Source organism: Coturnix japonica, chromosome 1 (assembly GCF_001577835.2).
Source record: "Coturnix japonica isolate 7356 chromosome 1, Coturnix japonica 2.1, whole genome shotgun sequence".
In the NCBI taxonomy this organism is placed as follows: Eukaryota; Metazoa; Chordata; class Aves; order Galliformes; family Phasianidae; genus Coturnix; species Coturnix japonica.
The window spans coordinates 3266434-3289979 of record NC_029516.1 but is presented as its reverse complement, the minus strand read 5'-3'; the positions used below and the strand labels follow the sequence as shown (position 1 = coordinate 3289979).

Sequence of the window (23546 nt, the reverse complement as noted above, 5' to 3'; positions counted from 1 at the left end):
CAGGGTAGCTCCTCTCTGAACAGGATACACAATAGGTTTCCTGTCCAGCACACTGGCCAGTTTGAATCTCTTTCTGAATTGTTTGAGTACCACATGCTGTCTTTTTCCCCACTGAATATTTCTGGATGTCATATTCTTCCAAATATTTCAATGTGATACTGCTGTGCTGTAGTGACAGTATCTAGCACAAGTTCTATCCTGAGAAGATACATCTTGAACACATGAAATCAGAGAAAGTATTTCCCTATGAATAAGGAAATCATCACAGATGTAGTCATTTACTCCCCTGGAAGATGAATGAAAGGAAAATGGGGCATAGAACATGATTCAATTCCTTACTGAATCCTCCATATTGTCAGGGGGACTTTTTTTTTAACTGAGTGGTCAGGTGTTGGAACAGATTGCCCAGAGAGGCTGTGGATGCTCCATCCCTGGAGGTGTTTAAGGCTAAGTTGGAGGGGGCCCTGGGCAATATAATCTAGTATTTGATCAAGCTGTTGGTAAACCTGCCTGTGGCAGAAGCATTGGAACTTGATGATTCTTGAGGTCCTTTCTGACCCAAGCCATTCTATGATTCTATGAACATGCAGACACAGATCTATCTATAGAGATAGGGCTTTGCATGGAATCCTCTATTTCTCTCCTTACATGAGGCGTGTGAAAGAAACATAGAATCATTAAGGTTGGATAAGAAAGAATCACATAACTGTAGGGGATGGAAGGGACTATAGCAGACATAACCAAAACTGTAGCTCTAAGTCAAACACAAGCACTATTCTGCCATCACATCTAGATAATTCATTCCAGAGAAGATACCCACCCAGGGCAGGAAGTGCTAGCAGGAAGTCCCCTTTATGTCACTGTACCAGATGTTTTTTTGGAATAAAATAATAAACATAGCTCTTCCCACTAAGCGTAAGGAATGCTTCTCTATTATAAACACACATGATCTGAGAAAATGTACTTAAGGCATTTGTTTCAGGAATGCATGAATCAATAGCAACATATTCTCAAAGCAAACTGTCTGTAGAACTTTTGTTACGTAGTTGTTTTGTGGAGTTATTCTGGTGTTCTGTGGGAGAAGAATCTCTTTAAGAAACGTACCCATAGCATTGGACTTGTAATAATGTTTTTCTTTGGTTTGGTAGATATATGCATTGTCCGTGTTGCCAGTTGATGCAGTAACTGAACACGTCAGTCCAAATTTTGTCCTCAGGAGCAACCAGATAGCAGATTCATGTGTCTTTCTGACAGTGAAATTTAGCTATTAACCTAAATAAACTGCTCCAATATGTGCTTTAAATTCTGTCTTTTTAATTCTGTTTTTTCAATGTTAGTGGCAGCAGGACTAGTTGCAAACACATGTGTAAGGCTGGAGTAACTTCATGAAGTTGGCAGACATTGCAGTTTTGCTCTGGCTCAAGTGTACTAATAATACATATATAACTTCTATTTTGCTTCAGAAGTAAACTCATGTTTGGGTAATTTTTCACTTGGATAGAAGCCTTTCATTTTGAGGAGGCCTTTGATGTAGTAATTTGAATTTGCTGTGGAGCTTCTATGTGCTGGTGAGCTTGTAGTACACACCAGAACTGCAGTGGGGGAAGAACCCATCTGAGAGAAAAGAGCTGGCGTTTTGAGCTTGGTGTGCTGAGAAAAGAAAGAGCAGCTGAGGCTTAGAGGGATTTGTTCTGGCTTGTGAATGGGATTTAGGCAAGGTTGTACCCTGCTTAGCCATGGAAACCACAGAGAAAAATGCCAATGTGAGAGTCACTGTTAGTTGTCTTGAATTGCCGTGCACATGTTAAGAGCTGAATTTAGCTAGATTTCCCCTTTCCACCATCGTTTTTTCTGCAACAGAGCTGTAAAACTTGTTTTATTTATTTATTTATTTATTTATGTTTTGATTTATAATTCTGGTGAAATAGTGAAGAACATTCATCCTCTGGCTTCCGCTTTCAGCTCCTCAGTCTCCTCCTCCCCTTTATACAAGTGGAAGGTGTTTCTCGAGGCAACTGTAGCCCATAAAACCCATAGGAAGTTAAATAAAGATATCAATGATTTCTGAGGGGGTTGGTGTTTGTTTTTTTCAGCTTATTGCACTTAGATGAAGCTATAGACTTACCATCATCATGTCCTCCTCCATTTACACATTTCTCTTTGCAGAACCATCCCAGGAGCAGAATCCAGCCAATTTGATTTGTCATTTTCTCTCTGCAAGGCCTTTCTACCCTCAAGGGAGTCAACAGTTCCCCTTAATTCAGTGTTATCCACAAAGTTAGTTAGTATACCTTCAAGTCTTACATCGAAATCATTTACGAAAACATCAGGTAGAACTGGCCCTAAAATGGATCCCCACTTCTGATTATTTGTTAAGGGCAAAGAGTAGAGGGAAGGGTAGTTCTAGTGTGTCAGGATCAGTGGATGGACCCACATATATGTAGCCTATGTGACCATAAACTTCTACCTGGGGAATCACAGAAGCATTAAATTATTAAGGTTGGAAAATGCCATTAATATCATCCAATCTGTCCACCTACCACCAACACTGCACACTAAAGCACATTCCGAAGTACCACATCTCTATGTTTCTAGAATACCTCCAGGGATAGACTCCACCACCTCCCTGGGCAGCCTGTTCCTTTACCTGATCATTCTTTCAGAGAAAAAGTTTTTCCTAATATCCACCCTGAGACTGGGACCATGTTACTGATGTGAGCCAAATAGATTATTCCTTTTAGGAAATATCTGTATTTCTTTGAAAAAAAAATCAGTAATATTGATCAGTTTCTGCCTGCACAACCTCTCTGAAAGGTCTAGTTCTGCAGCGATATATTAAACAAAAGCTACGCTTCCACCTCAGAAAAAGGGTTTATTTTACCTTTGGGACTGAGGGGAGGAAAGGGTGGTACCTGATTACTGCCTTTACCACATCTTCTGTCATCTCTGCAGCAAAACACTTCCATGATTTTTCTGGACCTTTGCTGATCATAGTGCAAGGGATCTCTGTTGTATGTTTGCAATTACTGCAATGGCTAATTTATCATACAGAGGTGACATCATATTTGAGCTAAACTCTTCTGAATTTTGAGGATGTACCAGGACTATCTCTGATTCTTCCCTTGGATATCCAAGTGCATAACTGGAAGTTTTTCTGTCAGGTGAGATGTTGATGGCTTGATGGTTGGACTGGATGTTCTTAGTGGTCTTTTTCAACCTTAAAGATTCTATGATTCTATGTGCAGGAGGGATAGGCATCTTCTTTGCACTCTGCTTGGCTTAACTTGTTTAGGAAACCTCTGCTGAGGTGTGAACACTTCATGGTTCTTAGAGATGATGAGCCACAAGATGTCTAGTGTAAGTTATCTAGTGTAAGACTGAATATTTGTTGGCTGTATGTGAGTTACTGCACTACCTTCTGAGCTCACAAAACACTACAGTCCAGTGCTAATTTGTGCTAACTAGTAGGGAAAACATTGAGAGTCTGAAGGAGAAGGGAGATGGTTTCTCTCTTCACATAGCACGAAGCCGAATCCATGAAATTTTGCTTTAGCAGCCAGGACATGATTTATGGAAAAAGAAAGGAAGAAAGAAAGAAAGAAGGAAAAAACAAACCCTCCGATTCTCCACACTTAATGCTAAAATGAATTTTGGCTGACCTTTGTATTGCATTCTTCCACCCACTGCATACCTCCAGTCAGAACACTGCATTCCCCCCAGTCAAGGAAATAACTAAAGAAAGTTATACAGAAAGAAACTGTTGGATCAGAGATAAATAGGGTGGAAAGATATGGAAAGGGATAGAAGGTCTCTCAGGAACACCCATGAGGTTCAGATGATGAGGAAAGGGCATGGAACTATATGTGGAAAGAGAGCTTGCAGCCTAACTGGATTCAGAACTATCTTGTAATATAGAAACCGTTTAAATTGGGCTCTGTTATGACTGAGGATAAGGGGATGTGGCTCTGGGCAGCCTGATCTAATGGTTGGCAGCCCTGCCCACAGCAGGGGGGTTGAAACTAGATGATCTTTAAGATCCTTTCCAACCCAGGCTATTCTATGAATAATGTGTCAAAGCTTCTATAAAAAGATATCTGGAGTCCCAAGTCATTTAAAATGGGAAAGGCGCAGGGGTTGGTCTTGTAGTTGTCTTGACAAAAGAGGGCATAAATGTGGTATCTACAGAAAAGAGTCCTGAGATGGGTGGAAACAAAGGACTCAGTAGGAGTGATTTCAGTGAAACCTTTGTGGCAGAGATTTATGGAACAGAGAAGGAAGGCAGAAGCTGAAGAGCTTCCATGTTGGAAGTACTTATGCTTTTGAGGTATTTAGCAGAGTAAACTTGAAAATGCAAGGATGTGGGGAAAGCTAAATGGTTTGAAATACCCATTCTGGTCTAATTGTAAAGTGCTAGCTGTGCTGCGTGCTCAAGGGAGTAATGCTCAAGTTGTTACTATGCCTGAATTTTCTAAATAAGCCTCCTAAAAATCCTTTGTGTCACACCCTTGTAAGGTGTGGTTGTTAGACATAGATTCCATTTGCAGTCTGAAATTCCTCTGTGTCGCATTTGGAATATGTGGTAATACCGGGCACAGAGGTAGTTTTATTCCATCAGAGGGTCAGATAGATACATGGAGGGTGATGTAGACATAGTCTGCCAAGGGGCAGAGAGAGAAGAAAAATGCTCTTTTCCAGCCCAGTATTTCCATGAGTCCAGGTCCAAATGCATTTATAATGTTTCCAGATTAAATAAAAATATTAAATATGTCAACTGCTGATAGTCAACAGTGTTAAGCCTAGGCATGAAACCATGACTGCAGAAGGAACAATATTGGTATGTCCCATTATAGCCCTTCCCCTTCCTCTAAACCTTTTAAAGGTTTATTTTTATCTTAATGGAAAGAAAGTGACAAAGAGGTGCAGGCTGGCAGGAAGTTCAGCTCAGAGCATTAGTGGCCACATTGGAGCAAGATGGTGAAGCATTTGAGGCAAACTCTAATTGTGTCATTTAAAAACACGAAGGAAAAAAAAAAAAAAAGCAAACAGCAAGAGATCTGTTAACTGGTGTCTCAGAATATTACAGGAACTGCTGGGCAAACAACAATGAAATGAAAGAGAAAAGACGAGGAGATATTGTACCTACATCTCAGCTCAAGATATCTTCAATTCCTTCGTTACACTAAATAGCTCTTGGCAAGTGTGCACTGTTTGAGAAAGTAGGCACTGTTGTTTCTAGTTTGGCCTGTAAGTCCTAAAAGACAGCTAAAGCCTAAAAGAGAACACAGAATTTAGAACTGTAAATAAATACAATGGGAATAATTGCTTTTCAGGTGTTTTTTTGGAGTCTGTGTGACTCAAATATTGCAGAAATTGGGTGATGCTGGGAATTAAATTAATCAGAAGCTCTCTAGGATAAAAATAAAGCAATGCCAACAATTTGCTTTTAATAATCTGCACCCAAAAGAAAAAAAATAATTCACAAAAAAGGAAAATATGTACCAAAGAGTAAAATGAAGAGTTGTGTCTCTTTCCTGTGGGACAGGTGAGGGGACAAGTCTGCTTTGTTACAAGAGCATATATGATAAACATTCCCTAACGCTGGAGTTAGTGGGTTATGACCTAACTCCGAAGACAGGAGGATATTCCCAATAGAGATTTGGCTTTTTCTTTCTGGCAAGTCTGCTCTGCTTCTCTTTCCTGTTTACAGAAATATCAAGGGTTTTAGTTTTTAAAATCTTCACTCTCCAGAGAGAGAAATTCACGTTGTCTCCTGGAGAACAAAAGGTGTTTCTGAAAGAGATTGTCCTTTTGATGGAGGAATCTCAGTTCTTTTTATACAATAAATAAATTAGAAAAAAAAATGAAAATGTGATCAAGGAGTGTCCCTCTCAATGCTCTTTCCAGTTTTAGTGTTGCTTTCAGAGCAGTGAAAGCCAAGCAGGAAGTGTGGAGTCCCCAACCAGCTATATTTCATTGTTCTCTCAAGCTATCATAGCGGCTAGGCATGAATACACCTGCTCCTAGATTAAGCCCTGAGGTCTGGGTTCTTTTCAGCAGACATCCAAACATCAGCAGTAGGACTTCTCTGATTCTGAGCTTCATTGGGGTAGATGTGCTAGTGGGAATATAATGATACCAGGATGGAGTCAGCCTAACTTATTTTAGATGTCTTCTCCAGGATAGCATGAAGTATGTCTAGTGCCTGATTTAGTGACTGGCAACCTTGCCCATGGCAGGAGAGTTGGAACTAGATTATTTTTCAGGTCCTTTCCAACCCAAGACATTCTACCATTTTATGATGTCCCACAAGTACTTATATCTCTTTAATGGGTAAGATGGGATCTGGAGTGACGAGCACTGCAATTGTCTGCATATATTCATGTGGATGTAACAGAGAAGCCCAACTTTCCCAGCCTATTTATCCCTATCAACATGCAGTTGCTGTGTGACTTCCCACTATGGCGTTCCTAATGGATCCAGCTACAGACTCATTTGTCAAGTACAGAAAAAGAGAAGGGCTGCTTTTAGGGAAACCTGGTCCCTGCACAGATATAGCTGACACAGTGCTAGAGGAAGTTTGAGAATCTGCACTCCGAGATGGGGTGGAAAGCTGTACACAGCCTGCATTTAGGTGCATTTACAACAGTTGTTAAGTGGCAACTAACAAAGCACAAACTTCCTGTTTTTAAGGGCCATCTAGATAAGCATCTGATTCAGGTGTTGTAGATCCCATCCTAGAATCTGAGGATGACCATTGGCTTTATTAGCATCCTCCTGTTTTGTGTGATTTCCCCAGAGGGATGAAAACCAACCTTTAAACAGCTACAAATCTGTGCACCCACATTAACTCCACCTTAGCTAAATCACTTCTAAAGTCTGAAAATAGACCTGAGGCTCCTGTCTTGACTTGTGCACAACAAATGCAACAGGAGGAAACCACATGAGCTCAGCAGTGTCCAAACAGCCATTTCTGAATGCTATATATAGGAGACTTGTCACTGATACACTCAGCTTGCTCTAAATACAGCATCACAAGATGGCCCACGGACATTTAAAGGGAAATCCCCTGTTCCCATGCCTGCCATGGGCCCCAGAAAAATCTAGAAGCCTCATTTCTATATGGCAAATGCTTAACCTGGTTTTGCTGCGTCTGCAAACCATGGGGAAGGGCTATTCTGGAGAGTACCACCCCTATGCTGAAGTCAGGTAGTTCCATGAAGTTTTGGGAGGCTTGTTTGTTGCCAGGAGTCTGCTACTGCATCAGCTCCATTAGAGACTGATAGCTCTGCCTTCCCTTACCCTCTCCCTCCACTACCTTTGTGAGCCTGGCTGCAAATGGGGGTCACTGACTCTGGAGAGAGGGGAAATCCAACAGCTACGCAACTTCCCAACCCTTTCATCCTCTTCCCCTGACCCACACCATTGTACAAGAAACGTGTGAGAAGCTATGAATGCCACCCAGAGGGTTTCTGAATGCTTTCCTTTGCAAACAGGCTGCTGCTGTCTCCACTGAAACAGCAGGTGGTACAGGCACACAAAACAAAAGTCACATAAAGGACATAGTTTTCTTCTCAGGAAGAGTGATGGTGCATTGGCACAGGCTGCCCATGGAGGTGATGGAGTCACCATCCCTGGAGGTGTTCAAGAAGAGGGCAGATGTGGCACTGAGGGACATGGTTGGTGAGCATGGTGGGCATGGGTTGATGGTTGGATTAGATACTCCTAGCGGTCTTTTCCAACCTTAACGATTCTACATTTCTATATGCCTATTCCTAGCTGCTTACATGAGCTGTGGGATATCTGGAGGCAGGGGACAGAAGCAGAGACCTATAGCCATCTTTGTTGCCATGTACTCATGAGGATGCTTCTTGACAGCTGCAAGAAGACTGAGGTGTGTTGAGTTATGCTAACATTCAGGTCTCCACCATCCACATCCATACACTCCCTTTCCCTTCCCGTTGGTCCTCATTCAGTAAATTGCCATCTATTTCTGCATCATGTGTGCATCAATTTTCATTCAGTGAAACACAGGAGCATCAGTTCTTCTACAGGCAAACTGCACTTGTTTTTTTATTGGAGGAGAGGTTGCAGATGGCCCTTTACTAGTAGATGCATTTCATCCTCAATTTTCAGATGCCTTACAATAGTATCCTTTCCACTGAGAAGTTAAGCAGATACTCTCTATACCTAATGCAGCTGCTTCTAGCGTTAAATTAAACTGCTGCTATTACAGTGAGCTGTTTCTGGAGCTGAGTGTGTCATTCCTTAATTGTTTATGGCTGTGGATTTGAGCCAAGTAGCAGTTCTGTAGTAGCAAATGCTGGAGAGATGACCTGTAAAACAGATGTTTGGGCCAAAGCCAAGGTGGTTTCAGGAAAGACAATGAGAGAGAAGCAGGAAGCTGATTATCAGTCTGATTTATTAGACGGAGTGAAGAAATTAACTCCAAAGCAGAGCGCTCACACAAGGTTGGTACGACACTAAATTTGGGGTTTAGGCAGGTTTTAGCCAGCTTTTGCAAGGCTTATACGAGCAGCTGTTGGTTTCCTAGAGCTAGCACTGAGTGAGCCAAACCTACATGCTTTGCAGCTGGGAGGAAATGTTTGCCTGTTTCATGGTGGCTACCGAACATCTCGTGTGGTAGCCTAGTTTGTGTGAAATCCTAGCACACGTCTTGCAGATCTGATATAGTACAGTGGAATTTCTGAAAGTTATCATGGCTTGGGAAACATGATCAAAAATACATCTCTGCAATGGAAGCGTTATATGTGAACTGATTGTACTCAGTCAGCCCCTTTGCTCTCAGAGAAGGAGATTCAGCATACACAACAGAGTGATCTAAAATGAGACCAGTTCACCATAGGGTGCCGGTTTCTGTCACAGGTTTCTCTCTGTTCCTTTGTCTGGAGCCCAAAAAACTGTTCACATGGAGACACCATTGCCATGGAGATCTAGGATTGAGATCTGTCCCACCTATGGTTTCACAGCATTGCAGATTGTTTGAGACTGGAAAAGAGTTCTGGAGGTCATCTTGTCCAACTCCAGTGCTCAGGCAGGGCCTCCTGGACACTGTAGACCAGAACCATGTCCAAACAACTTTTGAGTATCTCTAAGGTTGGAGGAGAAACCAGAATCTCTTCAAGAAACCTGCTCAAGAGGTACAAAGCCAAAATGAAATATAGACATGGGAAGCTGGGTTTCCAGCTTAGCGTTTCTTGGTTTTAAATGTCACTATTTATGGATCAGATCCACAGATCTGAACATGTACTACGTAGCATATCTAAACTTCAGTTTTTGTAGCAATGATATTAGTAGGACAAGGTGTCTTCACAATTTTAACTGTATAATAATAATATTCCTGTTACAGAGATTTTTTTTTTCCTTTGATCAGATTTCTGTGCTTCCATCAATCCAGGCATAAATGTGTAATTGTAGAGTCTTGCTCTTGGGAAGAAATAACCATTAGTATCAGTACAGGTTGGGACAGAACCTGCTGGAGAGGAGCTCTGCATAGAAAGACCTGGAGGTCCTGGTGGATGTTAGGTTGGCCATGAGCGAGCAGTGTTCCCTGGTGGCCAAGAAGGTCAAGGGGATCCTGGAGTGCATTAAGGAGTGTGGCCAGCAGGTCAAGGGAGGTGATCCTCCCCCTCTACTCTGCCCTGTTCAGTCCTCACCTTGAGTATTGTATCCAGTTCTGGGCTCCCCAGTAAAAAAAGGCAGGGATCTCCTGGAGAGAGTCCAGCAGAGGGACACAAAGATGATAAAGGGCCTGGAGCATCTCCCCTATGAGGAAAGGCTGAGCAAACTGGGTCTGTTCAGCCTTGAGAAATGACGACTGAGAGAGGATCTTATTAATGTTCATAAGTATCTTAAGTGTGGGGAGACTAAGGGACATGGCCAGTCTCTTTTCAGTGGACTGTGGATCATGGCAAGGGAAAATGGCCATAAAGTGGAGCATGTGAAGTTCCACACCGATATGCGAAGGAACTTCTTCACAGTGAGGGTGACAGAGCGCTTGAACAGGCTGTCCATGGAGGCTGTGGTATCTCCTTCTCTGGAGATATTCAAGACCTGCCTGTACACCTACCTGTGCAGCCTGCTGTAGGAGCCTGCTTTGCAGGGGGATTGGACTCAGTGATCTCTTCCAGCCCCTACAATTCTGTGATTCTGTGAAATTTCAGCCTTTATGCCATGGACAACTCATAGTCCATTCGTTGCTCTACTGTGCAGTGTCACAAATGTCTCTCCTCATATAGCTACCTGTACTTGAATATCTAAGTATAAGTGGCTTCCAGAGAAGGTTCACAAGGCACCTGGATAACATGTGTCTGCAATACTCTTCAGAGAGATCGCATGGGAAGGAGAGTCTTCATATGTTGTCAGTGCATGGATTGTCTTTATGTAAGTTAAAAAAATGAGGGAATTGGCGAAAAAGCCTCTTCTTCTCAAATTGCTATCAAAGAATAACTGCAGTTTGCTGTACAGGCACCTGTTTGCAAAAGTCTTGGAAAGAGTGGCAGCCAGAGTGCTCAACACTTGTGATTATTCAGGACAGGATAGTTGGTGGTTCAGTCTCAGTACTAACTGTAGCTGTTTGTCTTCATTTCATAAAACAGGAAGAAGGAGAAGATCTCATCATATCCAAGAGGCAAGTGAAACAAAAACCTGCTGTGACTTGGCCATGCACTAACACAGAGTTCACAGAATCATAGAATCGTCTGAGTTCGAAGGGAGCTTTCAGGTCATACAGTTCAACACGCCTTCAATGAACAGGGACATCTATGGCTAGGAGGTTCTGATTTTACTGTTGCCCTGGACTTTTGCACTGGCACTGATGGAAACTCATCACTCCACACTGCTGGGTAAGAGAGAAGGCACTCAAGAACAAGACTACATCTTGTTTTCTCAAGTTTTCCTCTCTCTTTGATGGTCCTGTCTCCTGTTTCCCTGAACAGAGAGTCGAAGATTTAAAGTCAGCCAAGCTAGAAGAACTCTTACCCTCATTCTTACATCTAAGAAAATCCTTTCCATGTTGTCAACAACTGTGATGACCAGAGAACCCTGTCTAGCCAAAGACTGAATTTGTATATCAGGAAAAATCCCTTTACAGGTAAGAAAAAGGCATTCGCAGCAATGAATGTTGGTCGTCTGATATGTGAAACTAGAGAAGTTATCCTTGGGATGGAGCAGTTCATATGTAAGAGGCAGAAGAGGCTTGGGTTGTATCCCACCCCACACATTGTTCATATTTTTTACTGTTGTAGTTGAAAAAAATACTTGGCAGATAACAGCTGCTGGTAGTTCATTTAACTTCGATGGTCCAAAGCACAGACAACTACAGTGAAGTTCAGAGTGTCTCTTGTGCTCCATTGTCTGGAAGGGGAGCCAAGAATAGTGTGCTTAGAAGTTTGTACAAAAGTTGGGTGGTAAATGCCAGTCCTTGGGTCCAGATGGCACAAAGATGAGCACCATCTACAGCAGTTAGTAATTGCTGGATTCCCTAAATCTTCTCATTTGAAGCTGTCAAAGAGCCTGCAGGGAAGACCAACCCAAAGGCTTTGTGTTTCCTGGCATCTTGCTTTGTTTATGTTTCTGTTTTCATCTGCCTAAATCCTGAGATCCCTTTTTTATTTTTATTATTATTATTATTTTGCTCCACCCTCTATACAGTATGGTTCATACAGGCTGAATTGTCTCTTTATAGCCTCACTGGTGGATATGGGTCAGCACCCAGTCTGTTGGAAGCCTAAGATTATTTCCATGCTGTATATAAATAGTATGCAGTTATTTCACGGTTTCATGTTCAACTTCCAGGCGTCCAACAGCCTTATATTCTCAAAACCCTTTCTGTTCACATAGCTTACAGCTTCGTGAACACATGACTCAACATAAATTACAGCAAAGGTTGTCCCAGCCTAGAAAGCCCTGATTTGGATTCTGTGTATTGTTCTCATTTCTGACAGCTGATGTCGAGTCTCAAGTCCTCAGAGCTTCTATCATGGGTCTTTCCTGGCTTGCGATGACTTCAGCTCTGTGCTTAAGCTGACAGCTACGTTACATTACACTGCACACATTCAGCAGCACTCGGTCAGTCCGTCGTCTTGTGGGACACTGGAGGAAGTCAAAGAGCTTCAGCTGGATGGATAACTAACGGCTGGTCTTCTCCTGGCTGGTGAAGATAAGAGGCTGGTTTAAAACCAAGGGAATATTTAGACTCTTCCCAAATATTGCCTTGTCTTTTGTTTGACGCAGGACTTGTCATGTCTCCCTTTCTGCGTATTGGTTTATCCAACTATGACAGTGGCCCTTACCTGCCATCCCAAGGGGAGGTGATTAACCCTTACTGTGCTGTGATGGTTAAAGAAGCCGTGGAGTCAGGTGAGTGGGGAGGTGTTAAATGTGAATGTGAGCTTTTGTAGAAAACATGTTGCTTACTGTGCCATTGCTGTGTGTGTGGGAAGCACGTGGTAGATCTTTATAAGGTTTTATAAAGAGCTTTTTGTGGCTAAACATGGGGCCAGGGTGGATTCAACACCATGTGCAAGAAAATCTGATTTTAAGATGGTGCTTAACGTCTCTGTCTTCAGTGTGAGATTTTTATCAACTGAGTTGTGAGTCCCAGCATGTGACACAGCTGATGAGCTGCGCTGTACTCAGTTTCACTTTTATACAAGCAGCTGTTGTTGTTTTGTCAGTCGGGACTTCAGACAGATAAAATCTGGGTGTCCTAGAAATATCCTGGAAGAGCTGTCTTTGTTTATCACATTTGCTGAGGAACTGACAGATCCAGCAACTCCCACCGTTAAATAAAAGCTCACAAACATCCCCGGGCTTTGCAGAGGGAGTTAATGCCTCTGTGTAATTGCTGTACGCTGGGAAACGTTTGAAGCTGAAACCTCATCCTAAGCTATTTTTTTCTGTCTGAATATACAGATTGTTACACACTTTTCATAACTGAGCAGTGCTGGTGTGTCCTCTTTGGGAAAAGACTTCTTACATGTCTTATGCTTGTCTTAGTATTACACATAGCCTTAGTGAGAGGATGAAAAGTTCTTCACAGCCACAGAGATCAAGACCTTCAGTGTAAGGGAATTTCTTATGCTGGCTGTTATTTACCTTAAATCTTTGATAAATTCCTAACTTGACTTCTGTGATCCTTTTATAAGTTAAATCAACTCAGAAATCCCTCCTTATTATATAAAATGCGCCGTATCTCAAACCTCCAGGGTGTGTGGAAGTAGTTTATAAAAATAAATTTTAGACTTTTTAAATGATTCAGTATTTCCATGTTTTTAAAATTCAGCATTTAGAACACTGAACACTGGCTTTGTTGAAATTACACTTTCAATGGTTCTGGAAGATGTGATGTCTGATAAATTCAGAAGGAAAGAAAATGATGCATGATAAGATATTGCTAAAATCTCGCTTGTTACTGAAAATATGATCTATTTCAGCTCTGTGCTCAGTTTGGCTGTTTGCTTAAATGAGACCTCTGGAGGAGTTGTAACTCAAAATGAAGCTTCAGTCAGTTCAAAAGTGAATAAAGTCAATTTGGGCAGAACAGACCTATATTAATTTGTCTTAGAGCTGAAGGTGTTTTCTGGCATCTAATAAAAAAAATATACAAACTAATTGATATAATTTCTGTGCTGTGGAGAACATTTAGTAATAGTAGTAGTAATAAAAATAAGAATAATACCCTACCTATGAGAAATGAAATAAAATGTACTTAGAAGAACTTTCATTCATGAGGATGAAATAGAGGAACCATGACATCATCCTATTAAAAGATTTCTGTTAGTTGAGGTGTAATTGCAATTTTCTGGCAGCTGCTCAGAGAACTCTGGAACAGACAGAGGATTTGACTGCTAGTCCTAATAGAACTGTTAAGGTTGGAAAAGACCACTAAGATCATCTAGACCAACCGCTGACCAGGATACCCACTAAACCAGTTCACTCAGTGCCATCACTCATCACTCATTACAGGAACTTCCCAGGATTAGTTCATCTCAGAATCACCCCTAGGAGGTATTGCTCTTACTTTGCTGCTGGTAGAGGGTGTCTAAATCATAAAATCATAGTATGGCTTGGGTTGGGAGGAGACTAAAGGATCATCAGGTTCCAACCCCCTGTCACAGGCATGGTTGCCAGCTGCTAGATCAAGTACTAGATCAGATTGCCCAGGGCCTCCTCCAATCATGTTGATATCTAACCTCATCTTAAGGTGGCTAAGCCAAAGTGAGGCAATGGTGGGATATGTCTCTCCTACTTCCATCCTTCTGCAAGGATATCAGTTCTTGAACAAGTTAGCTACACTCGCATTGTGGCCGGGAGGAGCAAACATGGATTTTGGTGATGGGATTCATCTCTTCTTAAGGAATACAGCTAGAATGGATTTGTTGAATCACACCTTGGGAACTCCCAGTGCTATATGCTGACTCTGGGGGCAGTTCACTTTGCTCAGAGGTACGTGTCTGATATGCAGTGACATAAGCCCAATGCTAAATGCCAGAAATTATCTCAACGTGACCATCCCAAGGAATTGCTCCATCAGGCTCAAAGAAGCAAAAGACACTGAGGCTCACAGGACAAATGTAAGCTGAGAAGATCTGAAACAGCTGCCTCCCTGGTTTGCTGGGTATTTTTTTGCTCACTGTTTACTCCCCAGTTCCCTGACTTCACAGTAAATCGGTGGCTCAACAGTGATGAAATTCAAAACATTTCTATTTTGATACTCTGATATGCAAATTTTTGGCAGAAGTGACATACCCATGGAACAGTAGAGTATCAGCTCCAAAGCTTGTAAGACATACAAACAACCCTGACACTGAGCCACATTCTGTTCTACACGGGCAGTAAAACTCCACAGCAAATTATTGCCACATAACAGAGAGGTCAGAATGCAGGGCACAGCATGCCTAAATGCAGAGCTGAATACATGGAATATAATCACATAATCATGAAGGTTGGAAAAGACCTCTAAGATCATGTAATCCAACTGTCTACCCATCCTCACCATGCCCACTAACCAATGTCTCTCAGAGCTACATCTCCATATTTCTCCAACAGCTCCAGGAGCAGTGACTGACTCCATCACCGCCCTGGGCATTCTGTGCCAATACCTCACAGGTCTTTCTGAGAAGGAAGTTTTTCTCATATCCAGTCTGAACCCTCCTGGTATAACTTAAGACCATCCCCTCTCATCCTAACACTGTTACCAAGGAGAAGAGACTGACCCCCACTTCACCACAGCCTCTTTTTAGGCAGTCATAGAGTGTCATAAGGCCTCCCTTGAACCTTCTCTTCTCCAGAATAAATAATCTCAGTTCCTTCATCATAGATTCAGTCCCAAATTCATGCACTATCTGTCCTTGAACTCTTTTGGTTGATGTTTCTATTCTGGCTTTTGCAAAGTCCCATTATAAATTGCACTAGGAAAGTAAGAAGAGAGAATGGCTTTTTTTTTGTTTGTTTCTTTGCAAAAGAGAAGTGGTAGATGATAAGTACACCTGGTTCCTAAAAGGGAAAGTTTGGCCCTCATTTCATCAGTTAAGCCTGTGAACAATGAGCTTATCACAGAATCACAAAACTGTAGGAATTGGAAGGGACCTTCAGAAATCATGAAGTCCAACTTCTCTGCCAGAGCAGGTCCCCTAAAGCAGAAAACAGAGGAAGGCAACCAGATGGATCTTCAGTATCTCCAGAGGAGAAGATTCCAGAGCCTCTTTGGGCAGCCTGATGCAGTGCTCCATCACTCTGAGAGTAAAGAAGTTCTTTCTTGCATTAGTACAGAACTTCCTCTTTTCCAGTTTCTGCCTGTAGCCCCTTGGTCTAGTGCCATACGTCGCTGAAGAGTCCACCCCCATCAACTTGACTCCTGCACTTCAGATATTTATAAACAGTTATGAGATCCCCTCTCAGCCTTCTCTTCTCCAGACTGAAGAGTCGCAGGTCTCTCAGCCTTTCCTTATACAAATGTTCCGGGCTCTTGATCATCTTTGTTGCCCTTGTCTAAACTGTCATACATGAAAAGTCAACCCCACTTAACAGATGAAGATGGATTCAGCTCAGACTGAGGTTCACTAAAATTTGGAAAAACTGAATTTGAAACTAAGGTTTAGCAGCAGAACCATTCATCATACCAGGCAGGTCAAGGGTGAGAAGTGATTTTCTGCTGTGGGGCTGACTGCTCCTCAGCCTTGTAATGGAAGGCAGTGCCATGGTTAGAGCATCCTGCAGCTCAAACCAAGTTTATGTGGCTAAAAGAAGCATAAGACTGCTGCACAACAGGCAGATATTGGGTTGTGGAGTGAAATTTCAGCAAGCTGGTATTGCTTGAAGGATCCTGCTTGAAGGATCCTCTTTTCTGCAAAATGCTTTCTCAGATTTATCTCATCAACATAGTTTACATCAGTATCTGTGGCAGTCATTTTCCTTCCACAGGAAACCAGTGTATAGAGTGGTTTTTGTTATGATATCACAACCCTGATACTTGTTTCTTCCCTGATAAACGTTCTCCTATTTCCTGAGAAGACTATTGTACAATCAGGAATCACCGTTTCCTTTTTCCTCCTTCTCTTTAGCTTCCAATAACTTTGGAGTTTATTTCCTAACGTAAATCCATCTTTTAGTTGTGGGTATTATACTGTATCATGGGATTTGTCTGACTAGATGTGGATATCTACATGTGTAGTCTACATTCGGTGTCTACTCAGTGGAGTCAATGCACACAAAAGTGGAAACTGATTTTCTCTAAAGCAGATGCTTGTATTTGGGCAACTGAATGCACTCTAACTCCACTGATTTATGGTGACTAAATTCCTTTCACTGGCTCTGAAGACAGCCAATATTTAGATAAAATGGATATGGTCATACACATTGTAAACACCTTAAGTGAGATGAAACCCCTCCCAGGTTTCAATTCACACAGTAATTTCCTAAGATGCTCTAACATAATCCATTAGCCTTCCTGACTGGAGAAAGACCTTGAAGTAAGTAGATAACATAAATGTGTCTTACGGACTGTAGATTAGTGGTCTTAGTGCAAATGAGAGCAAGCCTACTCAATCCAAACCACTTTTTGTTGACAGAAAATGGCCAAGTGTATGTGCAGAAGAAACCCACCATGTACCCACCCTGGAACAGCACTTTTGATGCCCACATCAATAACGGCAGGGTCATGCACATCGTTGTCAAAGATAAAAGTGCTGAAATGGTTTCAGAGACCACGGTGGAACTCAAGGTGCTGGCGGAGAGGTGCAAAAAGAGCAATGGGAAGACAGAAATATGGGTGAGCACTGTTATCTCCTCTTGTAGCACATGATGGGGAGCTGCTGTGGGGTGGGGGAATGCCTTGTGTCTGTATGCCAGGCAGTCAACCACAGGGCAGAAGGAGATGGCTACCATTTAAGGAATAGTGTTTTGAGCCTGCTTGCATTTGGCTTGAAAGAAAAACTTCCATGTATATCAGCAGAAAGAGCATAACACATTCATATTATCTGCTGATGTTATATTGAAATGTGCTCTCTCTTAGCAAGGACTCTGTTTCACATAGGCTGTGCCCACATATTACTCTTCACTTAGCTAACTCACTGGGGAAAACTGGTAATTGAGTGGCTAAATGTGAATTATTCTATGTACTCTGGGGAAACAGCTTTAAAAATGTAATCTAATGTCAAGGAACTGATTCACAGCTGCCTGAGTGCAGAATTATGGCAGAGTTCCTTCAAAATCACTGGAGTTGTAGTGGAGTAAATTGGAAGTAACAGTCTTCATAAGGATGCTAAATGTAAGGTTGTATTCACTGACAGTCCAAGCAAGAAAACTGTTGATAAAAGTCTTTAGCGTATTATCCTGTTACCATGTCATGAATAACAATAAAGTAGGAAGACATCTGGAGATAAACTGATTTCCTGGAATTGTTTTTTGTTTTGTTTCTCCTACTAGTTCTCAAGCTAAGCTGCTTAGGTTAAACAGACAGCAGTAATGTCAAAAATGCTTTGGCTACTTATAAGACTTAAGGGCAAGATCTGACAGAGAATTGCACTTTTAACACTTATCTTGGAAAGAATTAAGATATTTAGGACTGAAACAGAAAACTGAAATGTCCTGCTCACGATCATTCCAACCCAAAGATTAATAGATCTGAAAGACTGTAGCTTGGTGAAGAAGAGAAGGGAGAAAATAACAGCTTTCTTACTTTTCTGTGCAATGGCACTGCTTCACCTGTAAGGAGGAGTAGTAACCCAGGTGTGTGGGGAAGGCACTGTTGTGGTTCTCAGGCTGAATAAATCTCTGAAAGCTTTCTGAAAGGTGGGTCCAGATTTAAAACAGGCAGATATGCGTGAAGATTGGAATAGATGGGTATTTTGAGACTCAATTGGAGGACCGCAAAACACCTGAGAAGGTCTGTAGCATCACTTATATTGCCTGTATGAATGTTGGAATTGTAGACCCAAGTTTCTAAAGATTTCAGCATTCTTTTAAGCACCTGTCTGATGATACTGTATTTTCAGAGGCTCTCTTACTTTCCCCTTGCACAGTCCATAGGGAATGACAAAGTTGTCTCTGTAGATATGCTGGTCCAGATCTACTGTCTTAAAACTTGCCTGTTTTTTCTGTGTTTTAGTCCCATTTATTGGTATTATCATACGGTTTTGATAAGATGTGATCTAACTTTGTGTCTCTACAGTTGTTTGTACCTCTCCATATATTCTCCCATACCAGTATGAGCAACCAAGCAATTAGCATCCATTCATTAACTGCCCTGGGAAATAGAGGTAGCTTGAGCCATATGAAGTAATTAGTTGCTTATTTGAATAGCTCTGTAATGATCACACTTCTCTTTTTTTCTTCATTTTTCACTTATCACAACCAGCTAGAACTGAAACCTCAGGGGCGAATGCTGATGAATGCAAGATACTTCCTGGAAATCAGTGGCAAGTGATTTTGTTTGTTAATTGATAAATGTGATTTCTGGATATGCAGAGCAGACATGGTGTATTCACTGTAAGCAATAATGGCTTTATTACTGATATATTCATAGGAACTATCACCGTGTTTTGAAATGAACACTTCAGAAATGTAATTCCTGTTGTACGGTTGGGGATGAATATTATTCCTCTTTGATTTGCAAGGCAAATTTCTGGCTGTTTTGCTACTGAAACTGTATGTTTTCTCATTATACAAAGTAAGAATAGATACATAAGAAGCTGGTTCCCTTTGAAATCCTTGTTCATGAACATATGCATAAAGCGTGTACCATGCTGTGCATTCTAATGCAGTCATAAAGGATAGGATTCAACTTACAGTTGACGACACCTAAATAGATATGTAAGTTGTACAGCTAAAATCAAGAGCAGTCAAGGCAAAACAGGAGTCTAGAGAGTGATTCATCTGATCAGATGCACGTGCCTGCTGTACAGTGAGCTCAGCGTACATGTGTGTTTGTGTGCATTTATAGGTGATACAGATAGATAAACCCACGTAACTCATGTTTTTTACTGTTCTTTGGTGCTAAACAAGGTTAGAATATAATATTTAACTTATAATTACCTTTTCTTGGAAAATTTCTGGTCTGTATTTCAAAGAAGCACTAGGAATATTCAATGGAGCTCAAAATCCCAAGTTGAAAGTAATTTTAGTGCTCCTGTAGGAATGGTAGACAAAAAAAACATCTAAACAAGCCTTATGTAGGTTTCAGATAGAAATATTTCTTAAGAATATTAATTCCCATGAGTGAATCATCAGTTTCAGACATTCAGTATTTTTTATCAGTTGTATTTTCTCAAAGTACCTGCTCTGGGCATTGTACCCTAATAAATCTTCTGTTTCCTTTCCCTAGATGCAAAGGACCTAGCTGACTGTGAGAATGAAGCCTTTTTCTCCTTGCATCAGCGCAGGGGAGCCATCAAACAAGCCAAAATCCATAATGTGAAGTGCCATGAGTTCACAGCCACCTTCTTTCCACAACCTACATTCTGCTCTGTCTGTCACGAATTCGTGTGGTAAATGAAAATAGAGCCGTGCATTTTCCCCCTTCAACCTGAGGGAGCAGCTCTGCTCCTTTGTTGAATATCTGTGCTCTTATTGTCAGTAAGGGCAGCAGGACATCATCCTCGGCATCATAAATGCAGGAGTTATTGCATCATTTCAAGGTTGTGGTTCACAGTTGTAATTCCAACTGTGAAAATTCCCTTCATTTTTCTAGTGTATTTTTTATAATTTTTTTTTTTTGTTTTGACCTGATGTACAGACATCTGTAATCTGTACTTTGCTATTTAGATGTTGCAAAGTTCAGTATGTGATTATGTACGGGAAAGGGTATGAAAACCACAGTTGTTGGCACTTAGAGTGAGTGAAGATATTTAGATTAGAAAAATTCTCTGAAGGCTGATAAAAAAACAAGGCTGTTTTATTCTGTTTCTTTCATAAGTGTTTCTCTCTTTTCTTAAGTGGAAGCTTTAAGAAAACTCAGAAGTAATCATTTCTCTGTTTATTGCAGGGGTCTGAATAAACAAGGCTACCAATGCAGACGTAAGATTTTTGTTGTTGCTGTTGATATCATTGTTTACTTGGTCCTTTCTTAAGAGATGTTTGCATTAATGCCACAACATGCTTGTTCTTTCAGAGTGTAATGCTGCCATTCATAAGAAGTGCATTGACAAAGTAATAGCCAAGTGTACAGGATCAGCAGTAAACAGCAGAGAAACAATGGTATGTATTACTTACCTGGCTGTTTTTAAAACAAGTGTCACTTAGATCTTTCCTACACATCTGTATAAGAGCTTCAGCTGAAGCAAAATATGTGACTGAACTACAAGCAATGTGATCTGATCTGCATCCTTTGGTTTTTGCAAGCTCTGTGGTTCTATTAACTCCTACTTGTGATTTACTCAAATGCAGCCACTGAATAAGCAGTCGTTGAATCAGGCCTGACATTTTTCTAATGTATGAAGTATAGCTCAGAGGGAAGTTATGGGCAAGAGGTGGAGAATTACTTAGAGGGAACTCTTCACTATCCTGGGTTAAGCAGGATATCTCATTGAATTTTTAGAGCAGTACTTTAATATCGCAGTATGTGCCATATGAGATTTTGAAACCATCTAGAGGTAGACCTAGCATCCCAATTATTAATTTATTTTTTCTTATTTCTGTTTGTAATAAAGTTTCTTTTTAACAGGCAAAAGCAGAACTTAAACTCTTGAAAGGACCATTACCTTCCTCCTCCTGTGTTCTGCAGCTTTAGTTTTTCTCCAGTTCCTAATACTTGTTCCCTTTCTACAGTCTTTAGAGATGAGAATCATCTCACCTGTATTCTGCTGTCTCTAGTATAGATAATCACAACTAGTTTTTTCATCTACTTTAACTCCCTACATACAAAAAATAAACAATAGGCTTTTTCCAGAGAGTGATTAATACAAAAAAATTTAGACATCTGTTTCAGGATGAGATTAATCAATTTGGGAAGTACTCTTGTTTTTCCATTGAGCATTAGGGGCATCTGGATGAGTAGCTGAGGTGCAGCTATCTGACTGGATAAACCAAAACCAGGGATTAAATTACCCAGTGAAGAATAAAGCAGTAGTACCTAGTGTGGTACAAACTTGAGGACTGTTAGCTTTTCATGTAGAACTGAAGTGGACAGAAGTGATTCACCAACGTGGCTTTTCTGTTGCAGTTCCACAAGGAGAGGTTCAAGATTGACATGCCTCACCGCTTCAAAGTCTACAACTACAAGAGCCCAACGTTTTGTGATCACTGTGGCACGCTGCTCTGGGGCCTTGCACGGCAAGGGCTGAAGTGTGATGGTGAGTTCCTGAGCTGAACATGGAAACAGGCTGTTGTCTTCAGAGGGCTGCAATCTAAAAAGCCAAATCTAGCTTCTCTCTGAGATATGTTCGAGATGATATCGGGATGGTAAAGGTGTGGTCAAGAGGCCCATCCTTGGAGGAAGCTCTGTAGGAGGGCATGTGGTCCACGAGGCTGATGAGTCAGTTCTCAGAAGTACAGAAGAAAATTCAGTGCCACCTCCTCTTCACGTGGTTGGTCTCTACACTTGGCCAACAGCAGTGTGTGTTCCTACCCAGCCTGATGCTCAACCCTTTACAGCTCAGCAGTCCTCCATTGTCCTGACACCTCTTTTCTTTCTTTCAGCATGCTGCATGAATGTTCATCACAAGTGCCAGACAAAAGTAGCAAACCTTTGTGGAGTTAACCAGAAACTAATGGCAGAAGCTCTGGCATTGATAGGCAGCACTCAGCAGGTAAGTATTTTAAGACATGGAGATGTGGAGAAAGGAAGATCAATTGACCAACGTTTAGCACAGTGCAAGAATTCAAGACATTATAGGAAACACTGTCAGTAACAAGTTTTCACATGTTCAGATAGCTACCTCCAGTATTAATGGAAGAGAAATCCACTCAGAATTCATAGAATAGTTCATAGAATCATAGAATGGTTTGGGTTGGAAGGGACCTTAATGTTCCAATACACCTGCCATGGGCAGGGACCCCTTTCAGTAGATCACATTGTCCAAAGCCCCATCCAACACAGCCTTGAACACTTCCAGAGATGGAACATCCACTCTTTCTCTGGAAAACATGTTCCAGTTTCTCACCACATTAACTGTAAAGAATTTCTTTCTAACACCTCATCTAAATTTACACTCTAAATAAGGATTCCTGTGGTGCCTCTTAGCTCTTGAGTATCTTCAAACAGGGATAAAATTTATAGGTACCCTACCCATCATATTTTGGTTCCTCAGATATCCTAAGGCAACAACTTTTCACATACAGTAGATGTTATTCCATCTGTAACCTCATGAGAGTGTGTGTATCAGATTTAACTCTATATAGTCCTAATCTTTGTGCAATGAGTTGCCAAACTTCCAACTAGGATTTTCTTTTTTTGTGCTTTTGCTTCTTTATTTTCTATCAGCTGGCTCTCTGCAGATCCTTGCCCTGTACCTTTGAGTCACTGAGAGGTGAAGAAGGCAAACACCATGTACTTTCCCTAAAATACTCCCTATTTCCAGAAATTTAGGTCATAGGAGCTTCTTGAGGGATAGCTGGAGATTTAGTAGTTGAATAACCTTCAGTACTTTTCCGTTTCTTGCTTCTGTTTCATCACTCCTGAATCCAGGCAAACTCTTACCCTCTACAGCATCCCAGGACAAGGAGATTCTCAAAGTGACATTCAATCAGTGTACAGGGATAAGCTTGCAGCACATTCCAGCCTCCAGTGTTTTGCCAGGTTTCCCTTCATAAGGAGATATTAGGAAGGGAGATGCTAAAATGGCCTTTCTGTGGTTAGTTATGGACACAGACCACTCTACAGAATAAGGTATTTCTATATTAGCTTTACAAGCACCTGTTAGCATCCACACATACAAGAAGCTTTAGTGAAGCTTGTAGTCATCAAACCCCTAAACAATGGGTACAGAGATGCTCTTTTCATAAGCAAAGACCTCTTCCAGATCTTGGCTTCTATGACAGTCACACTCAAGAGGAAACTGTACAGGAACTCAGAACATAACATTTAGCTC

General features: G+C 41.3%; 1 protein-coding gene across 2 annotated transcripts in view; it reads left to right on the top strand.

The window, feature by feature from the left end:
• PRKCQ (protein kinase C theta) overlaps nt 1–23546 on the top strand; it is a 45604-nt gene that overhangs the window by 5243 nt on the left and 16815 nt on the right. Inside the window, exons 2-11 of one of the 2 annotated variants that reach the window (XM_032441329.1) lie at nt 10617–10862; nt 10956–11110; nt 12253–12378; nt 17091–17290; nt 18878–18938; nt 19844–20006; nt 20504–20535; nt 20630–20715; nt 21680–21809; nt 22156–22265. In XM_032441329.1, coding sequence (XP_032297220.1) covers nt 12261–12378; nt 17091–17290; nt 18878–18938; nt 19844–20006; nt 20504–20535; nt 20630–20715; nt 21680–21809; nt 22156–22265 — 900 coding nt within the window. In that variant the 5' untranslated portion in view covers nt 10617–10862; nt 10956–11110; nt 12253–12260. Of the gene's footprint in view, nt 1–10616; nt 10863–10955; nt 11111–11963; nt 12379–17090; nt 17291–18877; nt 18939–19843; nt 20007–20503; nt 20536–20629; nt 20716–21679; nt 21810–22155; nt 22266–23546 lie in introns of both variants that reach the window. The other variant, XM_015865623.2, reaches the window with a different exon arrangement.